At 48.1% G+C, this 19,850-nt stretch overlaps 1 protein-coding gene across 5 annotated transcripts in view; it reads right to left on the minus strand.

Moving 5' to 3' along the window:
* Positions 1 to 19,850, minus strand: part of CEP63 (centrosomal protein 63) — a 152,895-nt gene that overhangs the window by 66,717 nt on the left and 66,328 nt on the right. For all 5 annotated transcript variants that reach the window (XM_029616158.1, XM_029616157.1, XM_029616156.1 and 2 more), the window contains one exon: positions 790 to 935. In XM_029616158.1, coding sequence (XP_029472018.1) covers positions 790 to 935 — 146 coding nt within the window. The remainder of the gene's footprint in view (positions 1 to 789; positions 936 to 19,850) is intronic.

Genomic DNA, 19,850 nt, shown 5'->3' on the forward strand with positions numbered 1-19,850 from the left:
CTGTCAAAGCTGCGAAGGTGAATACATGCTTGAGCAGAAGTACAATGTGCTGATCTTGCAGATCCTGAAGGGAAGTAGTGCCCTCAATAGGGATAGTAGAACATCTTGTGACCGCAGTGACTAAAGGTATCAACAGGTACTGAACAGACTCCAGATCCAGAAGGTACAAGCGAAGGCGGCCCTGTACACTCCTGAGACCAGTCTCAGGGGCTTCCCATTCCACTAAAACCATCTCCTCAATTTCAGAGTGAAGAGGAAAAGCCCTGGAGGACTTACAGTCCCCCTTGATAACAGGATCCCAGATTGGAGTCTCCTCCATAACTGAATCTGCTATGTGACAGCAAGAGCCCACTTGGCTTATGAGGGATGCAAATTCCTCCTTGTGAAACATAAAAATAATCTTGTCATTCCCCCTATCAGAGGAGACCTGACCTTCTTCCATAGAAGCAATGCTCATTTATTTATTTATTTATTTTATTTATTTTTAATTTTTATATACCGATGTTCTTGTAAGAAATACAAATCACTCCGGTTTACATAAAACAATGAAATGCCCAAAATAGAGGAAGGGGGGCTTTACATGGAACAATAAAGTGCTCATAGAGTAAATACAGTCCTCAGGTTCCCCTGGAAGCTCAACTGCCACCAGCAGTGGGGTGGGGGAATTAAAACTTCCCTGGGTCCTTTAGGAGCAGCCGACTCCCAAAGAGAGGGAAGAAAAACCCAGGGGAATGTTATCAGAAGCTGAGCATCTTGACTGGGGGATGGACATAGGGAATTAAATATTACCGGATACTGAGCTCCTTTGCGTTCAGAGTTTCTTTCATCCTCGCCAGCTCCTTTTCGATCAACTCCCGCTGTACTCTGGAGCTCTGTAGGAAACCTTCCTGTATCTGCAGTGTTGACCTGAGCTCCTCCTTTTCTTCCTTCAGCACCTGCCCATGAAAAAAGCAGGAAATCAACAATTGTATAAATGAAAACAAAGCTCCAATCTTTAGACCTGCTCTCTGTACTAAGTTTAAAGGGCACAAGCAACAACGATGAAGGACAAGCAGGAACTTTCACAAGAAAAACATTCCTGTTTATACAGTATCCTATCAAATCTGTCAATGTTTTCCTTGCTAGCTTGCCACATAAAGTCCTACCCATACCCTACCAGTGTGAAATGATTTGTGGGGTGGAGGGGGAAGGGGTGGGGGGCTAGGGAGGAGGATGGCTGGATGCCATTGAACTCAAGTTACTGTTACTGTCACTCACAGCAAGGAATGCCACTGACTCCACCCAGCAATGATCCTTCTGTTGTGGATCAGTACCAGCACATTTCTGGGCCCAGCTTCTGTTGGGGATGCTGCAGAAGCAGTGTTCACAGCTTTTTTTTTTTTTTGAGAGGGGGTAGGAATGGAATTCCATCTTTGTATGGCACTGACATCTACAGATGGGATATAAATCTGCAAGAAAACTGGATTCCAAAGAATTCTAGTTTGTAGTTCACTACCAAGGAGTATCGCTGAGATGACTAACTTATAGAGGGAGGAAGGTGGAAACCTAGTTGGAACTAAAATCCATGTTGGTCATTATTCAAAGGATAAATTACTTCTGCCTGATAATGTCCTTTATTTAATACAGGCTAATCCACACCAATGGGTTATACACCTTTAACAGCAGATGGAGCAAAGTTGGCATCATGGAACATATACCCCTGCACAGACATCAGCCCGCCAGTATTCTCTGCAAAAGCCAATTGTGGACAACTAAAGAATACATTATCATAACCATTAAGTCAACCATTCAAGCAATCAGTTAACAGACCAGGAGTGTAATATTACTCATCTAGGTCATGGAACTGACACTTACCAGTAACCCCCGGAAATGCAGCCACTCAGGAGGCCAATAGCACCACCATCTAGCAGCCAAGAGCGGGAAGATGGAATAACCTGTCCTCATTAAAGAAAAGGAAAGGTTAACCCACACCAGCATGATGTACCAAAGCTACTCCCGAACAGGACAGGAGGATGCCCATGGTCCGATCAACACTGCACATGTGCTTCCTTCTGGGCTTGCATATCCAGGCGATAATATATGGAAGTTGTGTAAGAAAAACCACGTCGCAACTCAGCAAATCTCAATAGGAGACAACCATCTAATCTCCACCCATGATACTGCCTGAGCCTAAGTGGAATGAGAGCTAACCCGACTAGACAATGGCTGCTCAGCATCCACTCGTGCTCATGATAATGTTCTTAATTCAACAGGCTAGCGTAGCCTGCTACGCCGGCTCACTCTGTTTACTCCCACCGTGGAGTATAAACAGCCGGCCCCGTCTTCCTGAAAGGTTTAGAAAACCTCCAATACCTCATGATATACCACTTGACCCCCAAGGTCCGTAACAGGCGATATTCACCCACCTCTCTCTCCCTGCCCAGAGGCGGCGGGGAATTGATTGATTGATTCAAGTGAAAATCAGAGACCACCTTTGGCCAAAAGAATGGAACAGTTCACATTTGAACCGCTCCCGAAGACACTCGCAGAGACTGTTCTTGGCAAGAGTCCACAGTTTGGAAATGCTACATGCAGAATATTGTCCTCTAGTAAGTAACCTCAAGAAGAGGCTATGCAGTGGTCGAACGGTGGGACCCGCCAGAAATCCAGAAAAAGGCTCCAAAGGGCATTGGCAACCACAAGTGGAGACATAGATGCTTCATCCCTTTCAAGGCCGTGCCACAACTGGATGGGCCGACAAGAGTTCACCATTGACATGACCTCGAAAACAGGCAAGAGCCGCCACCTGTACCCTTCAAGGAATTAAGGGCCAAGTCCCTTTTCAACCTATCCTGAAAAAAAAAAAAACTGAGAGGGATTTTAACCGAATGAGGATGAACCCCATGTTCCTCACACCAAGCCTCAAACATTCACCAAACATAAACATAGGCCAAGGAAGTGAATAACTTTTGCACTCGAAGCAAGGTGAAAATTACAGTAGTGGGCTACCCATGCTTTAGCAAACCGAGCTCTCTCAAGGGCCACATTATAAGACAAAAATTGAGTTAGATCTTCAAAAAGAATAGACCTCTGCCATAACAGATCCCTGTGGAACATTAATTGGAGACAATATTCCACCAGAAGCCCCCGCATATCTGCATACCACAGCCTCTTGGGCCAATCTTGTGCCCCTGAAGTACCAACCCCATGTATCTCTTGAACCTCCGAATCATTCTGCCCAACATGGGCCATGGGGAAAAGGTATATAGAAGTTTGCCTTATGACCACTCCTGCAGAAGGGCATCAATACCCGAAAACTTCAGATCTCTCCTGCTACTGAAGAAGCGAGGAACCTTTGCATTGTGTGATTCACCAGCAAGCCTAGAAATGGGAGGTCCCAGCGGCCTACTATGATCTGGAACACTTCATTGTACCATTCCCTTTCTCCTGGATCCAGACTCTGTCTACTGAAAAAGTCGGCTCTTACATTGTCTTTTCCTGCAATGTGTGAGCCTGAGATCTCCTGAAGATGTACTTCTACCCATTCCATGAGTTGGGCTATTTCCTGAGACATTTGCTGGCTTTTGGTTCCTCCCCTGTCAATCAATGTAAGCCACTGTTGCATTGTCTGAAATTATTTGGACCATTCGCTCCTGCAAGCGGTCAACGAATTGCAAGCATGTCAACCAAATGGCACGGGCTTCCAGTAGATTGATGCTTCAGAGGTAATCCTCTGTACTTCAGCACCCCTGCGCCGTCATATCCTGCCTTTGAGCCTCCCAATCCTTAAGGCTCGTATCCATCATGCGTATTAGCCAGTCTAGTACTCATAGGGGAACGCTGCTCATTAGATAATCTGCTTGTGACCACCACTGCAGACAGATGCTGATCTCCACCGGTAATTGAAATTGTATCAAGTAGTCCTGAAACTGTGCACTCCAATGCATAAGCAGTGTGTGCTGAAGAGGACGCAATAGCGCCCTTGCTCACAGAACCACCACCTAAGATAGCTGGTGAAATTCCTTTTTTGACTTTGAAGCGGTTCCTGTTAGAAGTTCTTGGTTTTTCTGAAGAAAATATTCCTTCTGTAAATTGTTGTCGTTTCCTTCCTAAAAGAACTGTCTCAGGACCCGCAGCTGATGTTCAAAAACCGGAAAATGTATCCAGCTTTTTGGAGAATTCCTTCCTGGAAGTTCTGGATAGAAAACACTTTGTTAGTTTCTTTCATTTCTGTTTCAGATTTAAATAATGTCATGCGTAACCTTTTTAGGAAATTTCCTATATCCTATTATGGTCAAGTAGTGAGGATTTATCCTGATTTAGCTCAGGTTACACAAGTGTGGAGAAGAGAGTTCCTTTTCTTTAGGCAGGTTAATTCTTTAGGATATTCCTTTACTTTATGTTACCCCCTGCAAATGTATTAAGAGGGGTGACGAATGTTTGTTTTTTTTTCAACCTGAGCAATTACGTCTCTTTACAGAAGCACGTATGCCAACCACCTCTTCCCCTGCGGTTTAAGTGAAAAGGTGTTAAAATTGTGTGCTGGTTTAAAAATGCTATGTTAATGTATTTTCTTTAAATTTTCTTTTGCTTTTTTCTTCTCCCCTTGATTTCTTATCTTCCCCCTCTCGCTATTTCTTTGTATTTTTCCAATCTGAATTATATAATAATGTATCTTTTTCTTTTGTTGTAAATGTTTCCTGCTTTGGATTGTGTTTTGTAAATTATCCAATTGTTTTTCTCTTTGCAAACAATCTTTTTGCTTGTTAATTAAAAATCCATAAATAAAGAATTATAAAAAAAAGAAGAAGCTGATGTTCTGTCCTCTGTTATCTTAGGTGACTGACTTACATGTGGATGTTTGTCCATTAACATCTGCTATCATTTTCTGGTAACTATGAATGCCCTTGGATGATTCCAGTTTATTCACAAACCAACTCATAAGCTGGGACATACCTTACATTTGCTTTTTATACATGATTACTGGTCACTCAATGCAAGCTCTGGTGTTTGTTGTACAGAGGTGGCATGATCTGATCATTTTTTAATCTGCTGCACATTAAAATGATTACAGAGTATCCTACATGATGAGATACCTTCTCATAGGATCTTAAGGAGACTGCCTATCGACGTTGATTAGCTTCATGCCCAGTGGCTTCCTGGCCTTGCGTCTGACCAGGATCGTGACTCCAATAGTCTAGCTGATGCTTGGAAAACATCTCTTTATGCTGACTTTGATGCTCTTGTCCCTATTAAATCTAAGTTTACAACACCGCAGATGTGTCCCATGGTTCTCACCGTTTTTAAGAGCTTTAAAACAGGAGTTCTGAATAAAGAAGCACAGGTGGCACAAGAATATAATCAGGTATTTATTTTTCTTCCTATTATTCTCATTTGGTTATCTATAAGGCTGCTACTGATAAGGCTAAGGGAATGGCTATTTGTGCACATCTCTTCTACTGCTTCTCAATCATGCGAATTATTTAGCATTGTGAATTATCTTAACACTGATTGAATGTAACTCCATTTGCTTCCTCTAATTCCTGTGAGGAATTTGCTTCTCTTTTTCTTAGGAAATCAGCTCAGGGCGTGACCTCGTTCATTACCAATATTCTCACCAATACAACTCCAGGCTGCAATTCCCAAGTGTACATTTATGCCTACGTCTTCATCTGAGGTCATAGCTATACTTGGTAAAAGGAAGAATAATTTGTGTTTTTAACACTTGCTCAACTGCTTTAATTAAAGTTCTACGCTCTAATGTAGCTGGCTTCATTACAGATTTACTGAATGCCTCCCTTATGGAGGGCCTGCTGTTAACCTCATTAAAAATCGCAGTTGTCTATCCATTACTAAAAAAGGCTAATGCTGACTTGTATGATGCAGCTAGTCACCACCCGATCTCTTCTATGCCTTTATTGTCTAAAATTGTTGAAAAGGTTGTTCTCAATCAGTTGCAAGAATTTGTGGACTCTAATACTTTTTTAAACCACTCTCAGTTTGGTTTCCATTCTTTGCACAATATAGAATCGCTATTCTTGTCAAGTTTCGATGTTATACGTTAAAGCTCGAATTTTTGATGGCCCACGCACGTAAAATCCGGGGGTTACGCATGTGGCCAGGCCCTGCTTGTGCCGAGCACATTTTCAAAAGGGCCTGGCCACACGCGTATCCCCCTGGTACGAGCAGAAGTGCCGGGCCATTAGGCCCTGCCCCGGGGAAGTGCGAGCAAGCATCCAGCCGGCACGTGTAACTTACAGCAGCTCGGAGGAGCTGGTAAAAAAAAATAAAAAATTCTAGGGTAGGAAGATAGGGTTGGGGGTCAGGGAGAAGAGGAGAGGAGAAAAGGTATGAAGTATAAGGGAACTGGGAACATGCTGATCGCATCGCCACGCGTATTTTTCTAAAATCCCCCCCCCCCCCCCCCACCATACACTCGCGACCAATCAGCTGCCCGCACAGATAGTAAAATCTGGCGTGCATGTGCACGTGGAAATCGTATTTTATAACACGCATGTACGTGTTAAAAAATAGCCGCATCCATGTGCGCATGCCGGGAACAGTGCGCACATGGACGCATGCGCACGGGTTTGTAAATCGACCCCTAAGGCTTTGACACAGGTATCAAATTCCTTTTATTGTTACTAGATATATCGTCAGCTTTTGACACCCTGAATCACGACACATTAGGCCCTTGGCATATTTTCCACTGTGCTGTCTTGGTTTACTTCTTTCTTGACCAATCATTCCTTTATGGTTACTAAAGCGGTTACCTCCAAACCATACCCTCTCAACAGGTGTTCCCCAGGGGTCATCACTTTCAGCAACCCTCTTCAATATTTACCTAGCTCCCTTAGGTTCTGTCTTGCCAGCCTCAACATTTCTTTTAAACTGTATGCTGACAATTTTTTCTCTATAACCTCCACATTTGATCTTGCTTTCTTAAAGTTATCCTCTTGTTTGGCTAAAATAAAAGACTGATTACATGATAAACTAGCACTAAATATTAAAAATAAATGAAATAATGCTGTTGTCTAGAGTCAAGGTAGTTTATTTTCCTTCAATGTTTTCCTTTGAGGAACACTCAATTCCAAATAAACTGCAAACCCAGGACCTAGGGGTATTAATTGATTCATCCTTGTCTTTTCATCCACACATTAATGTACTAGTCCAGGGGTCTTATTATAAACTGCATATGCTGTGGCCTCTGAGATCTGTAGTTATTGTAGTCAGATTTCCATACTGTAACACAAGCTTTGGTTTTATCCTCCGTTGATTATTGCAGAGTTGTTACTCAGCTTGACATTTTCATATGTGAAAGCCTTACAATGGATTCAAATTTTGGCTACTTGCTTAGTTTCCAGTACTCCACCGCAAGAGCACACTTCTATTGTTTTGGCTGATTTACACTGGCTACCGATTATGTAATGGGTTAAATTTAAAATCGCTTTGCTGGCCTTTAAGGCTCTTCATAATTTCGCACCTTCTTGTATTTTTTCTGCCGTTCGTAGAAGTGTATCTTTATGATCGGTATTGCTCCTCAAAACAAGTATTTGCTCCTCAAAACAAGTCCATCGCCGAATCCAGAGAACAGATTTTTCACATAGCTAGGCCTGTGTTTTGGAACGTCTTACCTGAAGCAAGAATAGAACATGATCTACTTCGTAAACTTCTCAAAGCTTTCTTCTTTACCTTTGTGTTTGCATTATGATGCCTATTTTGACTGTTCTTTTGTTTTCTTGTTTCTCTGTTGTTCTGATACAGAGTATGACTTTTATCTAGATTGTTTTAACTTACCTGTCCTGAAGAACTGCTTAGTTTACTGTGATTTACTGTGCATGTTTCCTGTAATCTGCTGAGATTTGTGAAACAAAGGACTATACATTTTGTAAGTAAATAAATAGAACCTGAAAACATTAAAATAAAACTAGCACATGTGAAGCAAACTTGCCATACCATAGCAGCACTAACTATGAAGGCTCAAACAGCAATAAACCTACCCATGAAAAGGTAGAAGTACTATCAATTAATGTCCTATTGAGAAAACACGACAAAGACGACAGATACAAATGCCTACATGCCAGTAAAATACCTCACCTCAGTCACACACACAGAATTGACCTTCACCAAAAACAGAATAAAAGACTACAAATTACAAATGAAAAGACAAAACCTGGAATAGAAATCTCAAACAGCCACTCCACGTGCAGTGTAAACTGGTGAACTCAAACAAAAATACATTTTCTCCTACACTAAGCAAAGTAAAAAGATAGAAGAAATGCATATTTTCAAAACTGACATATGATGGCTCTTGCACCCTGTCATTCCTACTCCATCACTCTTACTTCTCCCAAACACTCCTCTTTCAATCATCCTGTCACACTCACATCCCTGCCCAACATTCCTCAATTCTCCTCCCCCCCCCCCCCCCCCCCCCCGTCTTCATTGTGCTCCCTCTCTCTCCTGCTTGGCTCTGCCTGCCCCCTTCCTACACTCTCCCCCTCCCTACCCAGCTACCACCACAACCCCTTGCTCAGCAGCCTCCACAATCCCTCTTTTTCCACCTCCCTGCCCAACATCCCCAGCTTCCTTTTCCCCGCCTTCCACAGGGTGAAGAGAGCATCAGTGGTGATTGCAAGCATTTAGTTAACTGGACCCAAGCCTGTCATATAGGACGTATGGAGATCGTAGAGTTCAAGAAAGTGGGCAATTTAGAGGCTTCCACCTGAAGAACATAGGTGACCGGTAGTGGCGCTACCAACACACCATCCGCCACAAGTGGGGTGTGGGATGAAAGACCCAGAATCCAATCCCGCACCACTCGCATATTATTTGCGAGGTTATACAGACTAAGGTTCGGTATTCCCAAGCCCCCCGCCCCCCCAACGCCTCTGCAGCCAGGAGAGAGGCAGCCTGGCTCTCTTCCCCCTCCAAAGAAAGTGCCGTAGAGAGCGTTCAATCTCCAAAGCATCTCTACGACAGAGATAAAGAGGTAAATTCTGAAAAAGATAAAGCCATTTGGGGAGAATAACCATTTTGTAAAGATGGACACGGCCACATAAAGATAAAGGCAGCGGCTGCCACCTATGAAATAAGTCCTTCGTGAGTTTGATGAGAGGAGAAACATTCAACTGATAAGCCTGGGCTGGGTCAGCCAATAAACTGACTCCCAAGTATCGAATAGTACAATCAGCCCATTGCAACGGAAAACTGCCCCTTCATCTCTCCCACAGCGAATCAGGGAAGGCTAATGCTGAGGTTATCCCCCCTATTCAACCGCAGACCGGAAAAACCCCCAAAGGTGTTTTACCAGCTCTAAGAATACCGGTAGGGAGGACAGTGGGTTCATGAGAAAAACTAAAAGATCATCTGCAAAGGCTGCACATTTAAATATTTCGTCATCGAACCGCACCCCCCGAATTTGTGGGGTAGATTGTATGGTCACTAATATAGGTTCCATTTGAAGCAGGAAAAGCAAAGGAGATAGGGGGCAACCCTGACGAGTGCCACACATTACCGGAAAAGGCTCAGATCGCTCCCCATTCACAAGTAAAACTGCCTGCGGGAAGGTATACAATAATTTAATGGCATTATAAAAAAAGCCCCTCAAAGCCCATATGTTGGAGCACCAAAAATAAATAAGGCCACACCACCCGATCAAAGGCCTTTTCAGCGTCACAACTTATGGCAAGGTATGGTTGATCTGTAGCTCGGCACATTTCCATTGCCACCAACAAGCGCCTAATATTAGAGAGGGCATAACATTTTCGCACAAATCCCACCTGATGCTTGCCCACAAGAGACGGCAAAAGTAGGGCCAAGCGATCTCCTATTATTTTAGCTAATAGTTTATGATCGAAATTAAGTAAAGATATCGGGCGGTAAGAATCTGGCGAGAGAGGGTCCTTACCCGATTTGGAAATAAGAGTGATATGAGCCAGATTAATTTGAGTGGGAAAGAGCCCAGTGGCAATCAAATCTGTAAAGAGGGACTGTAGAGGCTGGGATATCCTATCCATTAGATATTTATAAAATTCAGCAGGGTACCCATCCAGACCGGAGCTTTCAGTTGCTGGGATCTGTGGATAGCCAGTTTTATCTCGCCCAACGTTATAGGAGAATTTAGCAGACTCCGTTGATCTTTAGTGAGATAGGGTAAAGACAAAGGAGTAAAAAATTCCAGACCAGTGTTTCGGGTATCCCCGCCTGCTCGATAGAGTTTACAATAATAATCTCGAAATAGACGCAGGATGAAATTAGTGTCCGTCTCGACATGTCCTGTTTCATTATGAAGTCCCGCTATAAAACGGGAAGCCCGCGCAGATCGTATCAATTGAGATATTAACTTGCCTGCCTTGTTACTATATTGATAAAGCCTATGTTGATAATACAAGAGACTCTTTCGGGCCCTTTGATGTAACACCGTATTCAGAGCACATTGAAGAGAAAGATAGACATCTCGATTCAACCCATATTCGCCCATATTAGTTGCCGCTTAGCTGTCTGTAATTGTTTGGTGAGCTGAAGGAGCCGTTTGTTAAGCATATTACGCCGGTGTGCCATGTAAAAGATGATATCCCCCTTTAAAAGGGCCTTGGCCGTATATCAAAACAATATAGGTTGGGCCTTATGTTCCTGATTTAATTGCTCGTAATCCTTCCAACGCTCATCCAAATACAACTGAAATTTCTTATCCTCAGTCAAATAAAAAGGAAAGCGCCAAAGCCGGGTGTGCCGAGAGGGCGATTGAAGCACCAAATCCATCCATACCGGAGCATGGTCGGAAATGACAATGTTCTCAATACACGCCACCCCTACTTGAGAGAATGCACGTGCACTAAGAGGGAAGTAGTCAATATGAGAATGAGTGGCATGCGCTCGCGAGAGATGCGTGAATTCTTTTACCCTGGGATGTAATGTGCGCCACGTTTCAATCAAATGGAGGGAGTTTTCCAGAAAAGAGGGTCCCCTGCCCAACCCTGTCTCCCGTTGCCTATTCCCAGAGGCATCAAGTTGCGGATCCCGGATGGTATTAAAATCACCTCCTACTATAATCGTATCTTCCAGGTAGGGAAGTAAATGTTGATAAAGCACTTGAAAAAAGGCCGAGGAATAAGTATTAGGGGCATATAAATTACAGAACACCATTGTCTGCTGATAGAGCTCTGTGACCAAGATAAGAAAACGACCCGCTGGATCTTTAATTTCCTTACGCACTTGTATAGGTAGATTCTTATGAAATAGGATCGCCACACCCTCCGAGTGAGATGTAGCGGAAGCGAAGTGAACTGTGCCCACCCAGAACTTACATAACTTGGCATGCTCCAGGTCTGAAAGATGGGTTTCCTGGCGGAATCCCACATCAGTTCCCAAACGCCGCAGGCGCGTCAAAATTTTAGATCGCTTAATAGGTGAATGGATGCCACATACATTCCAAGACACTATACGCGTTTTGTGACTTAGGTTATGATAAACATCAAAAATAGCGAAAGCAGATTTTCCATCTGAAAACTGGAGGGAGCCCTCCCAGCCGAGGCACCCTCCTGTGATACATGAGACCATTTCAACAAACTGTACAAGGGTACAGCATAGACACCAACGCTCCAACATCCTCCCTCATCCGGAAACCAGTAAACACCCCAAGCCCTAGAACTTCCAACCTTACCCCCCCCCCCTTCCCTCCCCCCTCCCATGGTTATCTCCCAATCCCTTTCCCCCTGCCTGCATTCCAACTGTGGAATGTGAGACCACGCTTTCTTCCTCTACCAAGAAAGGAAGCTAGAGGAGCCCCCCCCCCCCCCATCCCCACCCCCATCCCAACACAGTAATGCATCAAATGGCTAAAATGTGTACAATCAAAAGCTAGTAAGGACAAACAAGAATTATCAAACACGGTGAAAATGCAACTGGTGGTGACCCCACAATGTAAAAAAAACAAAACAAAACAGTAAAATCAGGTAATCAAATTGTTCAGATTACTTACCTGGTAATCTTGTTTTCCTTAGTGTAGACAGATGGACTCAGGACAAATGGGATAGTATCCGCGTGCTAGCAGTTGGAGACGGATCTGACGTCAGCACAGGGGCGTGTATATATCCCCACAGGAAGCGCAGCTGTTCAGTAATCTTCCTTGCAAAAGCTGTTATGGATGTGTGTACTGACGCTCAATGAAAAGTAAAGAAAAAAGTGAAAACAGGCCTCCCCTGACCGATTGACAGTGGCCGGAGACCGCCAGCCTTCCCAACCGGAAGGCGTGGATATAGGCAGAGTGTACGCTCTTAGGAACACAAAAGTCAAAGGCGTACCCGGAATCAGTGAAACCCATGGACACAGGCAGCTGGGCGGGATGCTGAGTCCATCTGTCTACACTAAGGAAAACAAGATTACCAGGTAAGTAATCTGAACATTTCCTGGCGTGTAGCCAGATGGACTCAGGACAAATGGGATGTACCAAAGCTTTACACCCCGCCTGGGCGGGAGGCTGCCTGAGGACCATGCAGTACCGCCCTCGCAAAGGCCGAGTCCTCCCTGGCCTGGACATCCAGACGGTAGAACCGAGAAAAGGTATGGAGGGAGGACCATGTCGCCGCTTTACAGATGTCCGCCGGTGACAGCATCCGGGATTCAGCCCAAGACGCCGCTTGGGCTCTGGTAGAATGAGCCTTAACCTGTAGAGGCGGAGCCTTCCCAGCCGCCACGTAGGCGGCTCTGACCACGTCTTTAATCCAGCGGGCAATGGTGGGCCGAGAGGCCGCTTCACCTTGCTTCTTCCCGCTGTGTAGGACGAACAGATGGTCTGTCTTCCGCAGGTCTTGAGTCATTGTCAGATACCTGGGCAGCAATCTGCCGAGGTCGAGATGGCGTAATAAACGGCCTTCTTCAGATTTCTTCAAACCTACCGTGGTAGGCAAGGATATGGTTTGGTTAAGATGAAACTGTGAAACCACTTTAGGGAGAAAGGAGGGAACCGTCCGAAGATGGATAGACTCCGAAGTGATACGTAGAAAGGGGTCACGGCAGGACAGCGCCTGTAGTTCAGAGACGCGGCGTGCGGAGCATACGGCCAGCAGGAATACCAACTTCAGGGTTAGAGACCGTAGAGACAAGCCCCGAAGGGGTCGGAAGGTGGATCCCGCAAGGAAATCCAGAACCAGATTAAGGTTCCAGAAGGGTATAGGCCACTTTAGTGGCGGACGAATATGCTTGACGCCTTGCAGGAAACGAGAAACATCAGGGTGCTTGGCGATAGTCTTGCCACCTCTCCTGGGTCCATAGCACGATAGTGCCGCTACCTGAACCTTGATGGAGCTGAGGGAGAGACCCTTCTGAAGCCCATCCTGCAAGAAATCCAACACAATAGGAATAGTGGCGGCATGTGGACTGGTGCCATGAGAGTCGCACCATGCTTCAAAGATTCTCCAGATCCGTACGTAGGTGAGGGAAGTGGAAAACTTGCGAGCCCGGAGGAGTGTAGTAATCACAGGCCCCGAGTAACCCTTTTTCTTCAGTCGAGCCCTCTCAATGGCCAGACCGTAAGAGAGAACTGAGCCGGATCCTCGTGCAGAATGGGACCTTGACGTAGAAGGTCCCGGAGAGGAGGCAGGGGGAGAGGCTCCCCAGCCAGCAGGCGTCTGAGGTCCGCGTACCAGGGTCTTCTCGGCCAGTCCGGGGCCACCAGAAGAACTAGGCCCTGGTGTGACCGAATCCTGTGGATGAGGGCACCCAGTAGAGGCCACGGGGGAAAGGCATATAGAAGAGTCCCCGGAGGCCACGGCTGGACCAGAGCATCGATGCCGTGCGAGCACGGGTCGCGCCTGCGGCTGAAGTATCTGGGTACCTGAGCATTGGACTTGTCTGCCAGTAAATCCATGGCCGGGATCCCCCAGTGATCGACAATCATCTGGAAAGCTGTGGGGGACAGCTGCCACTCGCCTGGATTCAGGCGTCCCCTGCTGAGGAAGTCTGCTGTGGTATTGTCCTTCCCGGCAATGTGGACGGCGGAGATGTCCCGCAGATTCGCCTCTGCCCAAACCATGAGTGGGGCGATTTCCAGAGATACCTGTCGGCTTCTGGTTCCGCCCTGACGGTTGATGTAGGCCACCGTGGTGGCGTTGTCGGACATCACCCTGACAGCTCTGTGCCGCAGCCGCGGAGCGAAACGAAGGCAGGCCAGTCTGACTGCCCGGGCTTCCAGGCGATTGATGTTCCATGTGGACTCCTCCCTGTTCCAACGCCCTTGCGCAGTGAGTTCTTCGCAATGTGCTCCCCAGCCGCTGAGGCTGGCATCCGTGGTGAGCAAGATCCACGTGGGCGAGGACATCCGCGACCCCCTGCTCAGGTGGTCGGACCGCAACCACCACCGCAGCTGGGTCCGAACATGGACCGGCAGAGGGAGGCGCGTGGAATAGGCTCGGTGATGGGGGCTCCAGCGAGAGAGCAGGGAATGCTGTAGTGGTCTCATATGGGCTCGTGCCCAAGGCACCACGTCCAGAGTGGAGGCCATGAGACCCAGAACTTGCAGATAATCCCAAGCTAACGGCCGACTGGTTCCCAACAGATACTGGATACGCTGCCGAAGTTTCAACTGTCTCTTGGACGTAAGACTGACCGTGTCCGCCCGAGTGTCGAACCGTACCCCCAGATATTCTATGGACTGGGAAGGCTGTAGGCAGCTCTTGCTGAGGTTGATGACCCAGCCCAAGCTTTCCAGAAGGGCGATCACCCTGTCGGTTGTCCGCAGGCTCTCCGCTCGGGACTTCGCCCTGATCAACCAGTCGTCTAGGTAGGGATGGACCAAGATCCCGTCCCGCCTGAGTGCCGCCGCCACAACCACGATCACCTTGGTGAATGTCCTCGGGGAGGTGGCCAACCCGAAGGGGAGAGCTCGAAACTGGAAGTGGCGGTCCAGAACCTTGAAGCGGAGGAAGCGCTGATGATCCGGATGTATCGGAATATGAAGATAGGCTTCGGACAGGTCTAATGCCGTGAGGAACTCTCCGGGCTGGACTGCGGCTTTGACGGAGCGCAGAGTTTCCATGCGAAACCTCGGCACCCGTAAGTACCGATTGAGGGATTTGAGGTCCAGCACAGGCCGAAAAGTGCCCCCTTTCTTGGGTACTATGAAATAAATGGAATAGTGTCCAGAATTCACTTCCCAGGCAGGCACTGGGAGGATGGCGTTCAAGGTCAGGAGCCTCGTCAGGGTGGCCGCCAATGCTGCCTTCTTGAGCGGGGAACATGAAGACTCCACAAACTTGTCCGGAGGAAGATGATGAAAGTCCAGATAATACCCCTCTCGGATAACTGCGAGGACCCACTGGTCCGACGTGATCTCGACCCATCTGGGGTAGAAGAGGGTCAACCTGCCCCCTATGGCTTCGTCCCCCAGATGAATCGGCAAATTCTCATTGTGGGATGCGACCGGGACCCCCGCCCGGCCCGTTCCCCCGTCTGCGCAGCCTGGACCGAAAGGACTGATTCCTGGCCGGAGGACGCGGCGTCTGGTAGCGCCCTCTATATGGAACAAATCGCTGTGAACCCCTGCCCCTGGAGGGCCGGGGACCGGAGCGCTGTCCCCTCCTGGACCGGTCTTCTGGTAGGCGAGGCACAGGAGAGGCACCCCAGGAAGCGACAAGCTTATCAAGGTCACTGCCAAACAGAAACGAGCCCTGAAAAGGCAATTTGGTGAGGCGAGACTTGGAAGGGGCATCAGCGGACCATGGCTGGATCCATAGGTGTCTCCTGGCGGCCACGGAAGACGAGATCCCCTTAGCCGTGGTTCGAACCAAATCCGATGCGGCATCGGTGAGGAAGGAAAGAGCGGGCTCCATGTCAGCCGCCGGAGCGTTGTTCCGGACCTGAGACAAGCAGGCACGAGTGACCACCGTGCAACAGGCCGCAATCCTCAAAGAAAGAGCTGCCACCTCAAAATTTTGCTTCAGAATGGCGTCCATCCGCCTGTCCTGGGGCTCCCTGAGGGCCAAACCCCCTTCCACAGGAATGGTAGTGCGCTTGACCACAGCGCTAATTAAGGCGTCCACCTGAGGGCATGCCAGGAGGTCCTGGAGAGCCGGTGCCAATGGGTACATGCCTTTCAGTGCCCGGCCCCCTTGAAAGGAGGCCGCCGGTGCTGCCCATTCCAAATCAATGAGTTGCTGAGCTGCCTGCAAGAAAGGAAAATGGCGGGCTGTAGGACGAAGACCTTCCAGCAGGGGGTTCTGTGCAGAAGGAATCGAAGCACTGGGTCCAGTGATCTCCAACTCCGCCAGACACTGAGACACGAGGTCCGAGAGGTCCTCCTTAGGGAAAAAGCGCCGCATAGTCCGGTATGGCGCAATCCCCGGGGGGAGGTCCCCTTCGTCCGGGAGTTCGGACTCGTCCGGTGAAACCTCCAGGTCCGAGTGATCGGGACTGTCCAATAGCGGGAGGTCCCGCTCCCGAGAAGGCTGCGAGGGTCCCGGAACCGGATCCCTAGAGGCTGCCATCATGGTGGCAGCCGCAGTATGCGCCGGAGACGCCGCCCCCGCAGGAACCGCAGCAACCGCCGGAAGAACAGGCGCAGCAAGGACCGTAGGGGCAGGACGCGAAGCCGTCTGCATCTGGACAAAGGCATGAATTCCCTGAAAAAGATCCACCCAGGAAATGGAAGCCGCCTCAAAACGCCGGGGTACCAGATCCCCCGGGATTCCCGAGCGGTCGAGACCGCCTCCCAAATCCGGGGTAGCCGCAGGTGAACTATCAAAAAACTGCGGCTGAGATTGGTCCTGGCCGGAGGGTCCCCCGGCCGCCGCACATTGGGTACACAGGGAGTCGGGGTCAGTACCGCGCGTGGCACGAAGGTGGCACGCGGAGCAGAGGCCCAGAGCTGAAACGTCTAGGGCAAGTGGCGGCGCAGCTGCGGCCGCGGCTGCGAGCTGATCCATGAGCAGAATATAGCAAGCGTGCGCTTCCTATGCGGCAGCAATAGGCGCAGGCTAGAAACAGGCGCACAATAGCAATAGGATGCGGCAGCAATAGGCGCTGAATAGAGCAAGCGCACAATAGCAAAGGCAAGCGGCAGCAATAGGCGCTGAGCAAAACAAGCGCACAATAGCAATAGGAAGCGGCAGCAATAGGCGCTGAGCAAAACAAGCGCACAATAGCAATAGGAAGCGGCAGCAATAGGCGCTGAGCAAAACAAGCGCACAATAGCAATAGGAAGCGGCAGCAATAGGCGCTGAGCAAAACAAGCGCACAATAGCAATAGGAAGCGGCAGCAATAGGCGCTGAGTAGGAACAGGCGCCCAATAGCAAGAGTATGCGACAGCAATAGGCGCTGAAAAAACAGCCGCACAATACGAAGCAGGTAGCAATATACACCTAAGGGCAGTCAATAGGCATACAGCAGCAATATGCGGCACATACTCACAGTGGTAGCCAAGAAGCAAGAACAAGGAGGAGAGGAGAAAAAAAATAAAATAAAATAAAAGCCGCGCCCATTACAGGCGCGGAATACCTGAGTAAGGCCACAAATGGCGTCCTCCACAGCTTGCCACGCCGCCGGTCCTCTAGATAGCGGAGACCTGGGTGAAGAGACGTACGCCGTACCAAATCTGCAGCGCTGCCGGGCAGGATCACAGGCGGTCTCCGGCTGCGAGGGGAAAGGGCCGATACCTTTCACCGCCGCGGTTGAGGCACTGCACCCGCTACCTCGTCCACGCCGGGAGCGAGGGCCTCGGCTGAACCGAGGACTTACACCTCCGGGGGACCACGGGAGTCACCCCGGGAAGCTCAACTGGGGGGCACGGCCAGAACGGCCCCTGAGGAGCGCGGGGCTCAAAAAGGTGTTGAAGAAAGGTAAAGTAGAATCTAGAAGAGAAGAAAACAAAAATGAAAGTAGTCTTGGAAAGCACGCTGAACCAGCGTGCAGGCACTCCAAACTGCTTTGGAGACGGAAATTACTGAACAGCTGCGCTTCCTGTGGGGATATATACACGCCCCTGTGCTGACGTCAGATCCGTCTCCAACTGCTAGCACGCGGATACTATCCCATTTGTCCTGAGTCCATCTGGCTACACGCCAGGAAACCCCATTTAATATCAGTGGCTGCTCAATAAGAAAACCAATCCCATTTGCCGACTACACAAGAACTCACAGCCCCAAGAAACCACAATTTACGTATGCTTGGAGAGGCTAAGCAAATTGAGTGGACTTCCACACCCTCGGTTAAATAAAACAAACTGTCTCATAAACACAGTCCCTAACATTGACAGTTACCCCTCTTACACTTGTATACTTGAGCCTCCCAGGAGGCTCATATCATGCACAAACAATGAAGGGAAATCCATGTACAAAATGGGGCAGACTAGCTCCAACAGGATATCATAACAGAATAAGGTGAAAGAAAAAAAAATAAAAACAGAGAAGCCCGCTAATAACATTTCCAAAAGTCCCCCCATCCCACCCCCTCAGCTGAGACCACAAACCTTTCCAGAATGATAGAAATTCCCTACCCACCGGAGCCTAAATCCAAGGCACCACTTACCAGGATAACGGTGGGCCAGGTATATGCCACCCCAGTGATTCTTCCACAATAAGAGGGGTGGAGTACAAGAGTAAACAGAAAAAAAGAGGAGATATAACAATAAAAGAGAGTGAGAAAGAAAAAAAAATAAAAACCCGTCAGCTCAAAAAAAAAACCATCTCAAGTAAAGAAAACAGACTAACCACTAGAAAAGGCGGAAAGAAAGGAAAAAGAATCCAGAAGACAGCTCACCCTCCCTGTAATAACAAAAAAGAAGTAATAGAATCGGACAGGTAGACAAATAATAACCCAGGAGTAGCATAATCAAACAATCGTGAGATAGCAGTCAACCTGCTGCACGAGCTAGATGAGAGAAAAAAAACCCCCAAAAAAAACCCCACAGTGAATATGTCCCAGGGCAGTAGACTGTGAGAAATATAAAAAAAACTAGAAAAAAATATATAACAGACATAAGGTGATATGAGAAGGATCCCGTTGCCTCCATTTCAATGGTCATGGAGCCACCATGACTGTCTCCTCTTCAGGGCGAAAAAGCGTGAAAAAACCGCATGTAGTCCAGCGTTAGGGAGCAAGCTACCAACCGCCTCTTCACGCGGGGCCAGTCAAGTCCTGTCCCCCCTGTTCCTTCACAAAATCTTTCGCTGATTCCGGGGTTTCTAACCACTTCACCCCCGCAGAAGTGACCACTCGAAGGCGTGCTGGAAAATCAATGCTGCATGCAGGCCCATATTTATCAGGTGTGTGCAGTGTGGAGCCATAGCACGCCTTTGTGCTGCCATACTCGCCGAGAAATCTTGAAAGAGGAAATTTTTTTCCCCTCATAGACAAGGGAGTGCCCCCTCTCAGCGCCGGCAGGATATCCATTTTGTGAGCGTAGTTGTGAAGTTTAGCAATGACCGGCCGAAGTCTCGTGTCAGCAAGTTTCTTAGTTCCCAACCTATGGGAACGTTCCATCCGCAGCCGGCCATGATTAGGAGGGATCTCCAGTTGTTGCTGCAACCACATTTCCAAGAATGAATCAAGTTCCTGGTCTTTAATGGTCTCCGGCAGGCCAATAAGTCGTATATTTGAACGTCGAGAACGGTTCTCCAAATCCTCGGCCCGCTGAATTTGCTGCGTCATAGAGGCCCTGAAGCACTGCTATGTCCCGCTGAGCCGTGGCCAGACCATCCTATAAATCGGAAACCCGGCCCTCCACCTCCTTGAATCGAGCTTCATACCCATTAAGGGTTTGTGTTAACTCAGAGAGGCGATCTGCTTTCACTTTAAGCTCTGGTCCGAGGACCGCGGATACTGCAGTCTTAATTGCCTACAGATCCAGGATCGAGGTAGAAGGGGGAGACAGCGC

This window comes from Rhinatrema bivittatum, chromosome 9, assembly GCF_901001135.1.
Source record: "Rhinatrema bivittatum chromosome 9, aRhiBiv1.1, whole genome shotgun sequence".
In the NCBI taxonomy this organism is placed as follows: Eukaryota; Metazoa; Chordata; class Amphibia; order Gymnophiona; family Rhinatrematidae; genus Rhinatrema; species Rhinatrema bivittatum.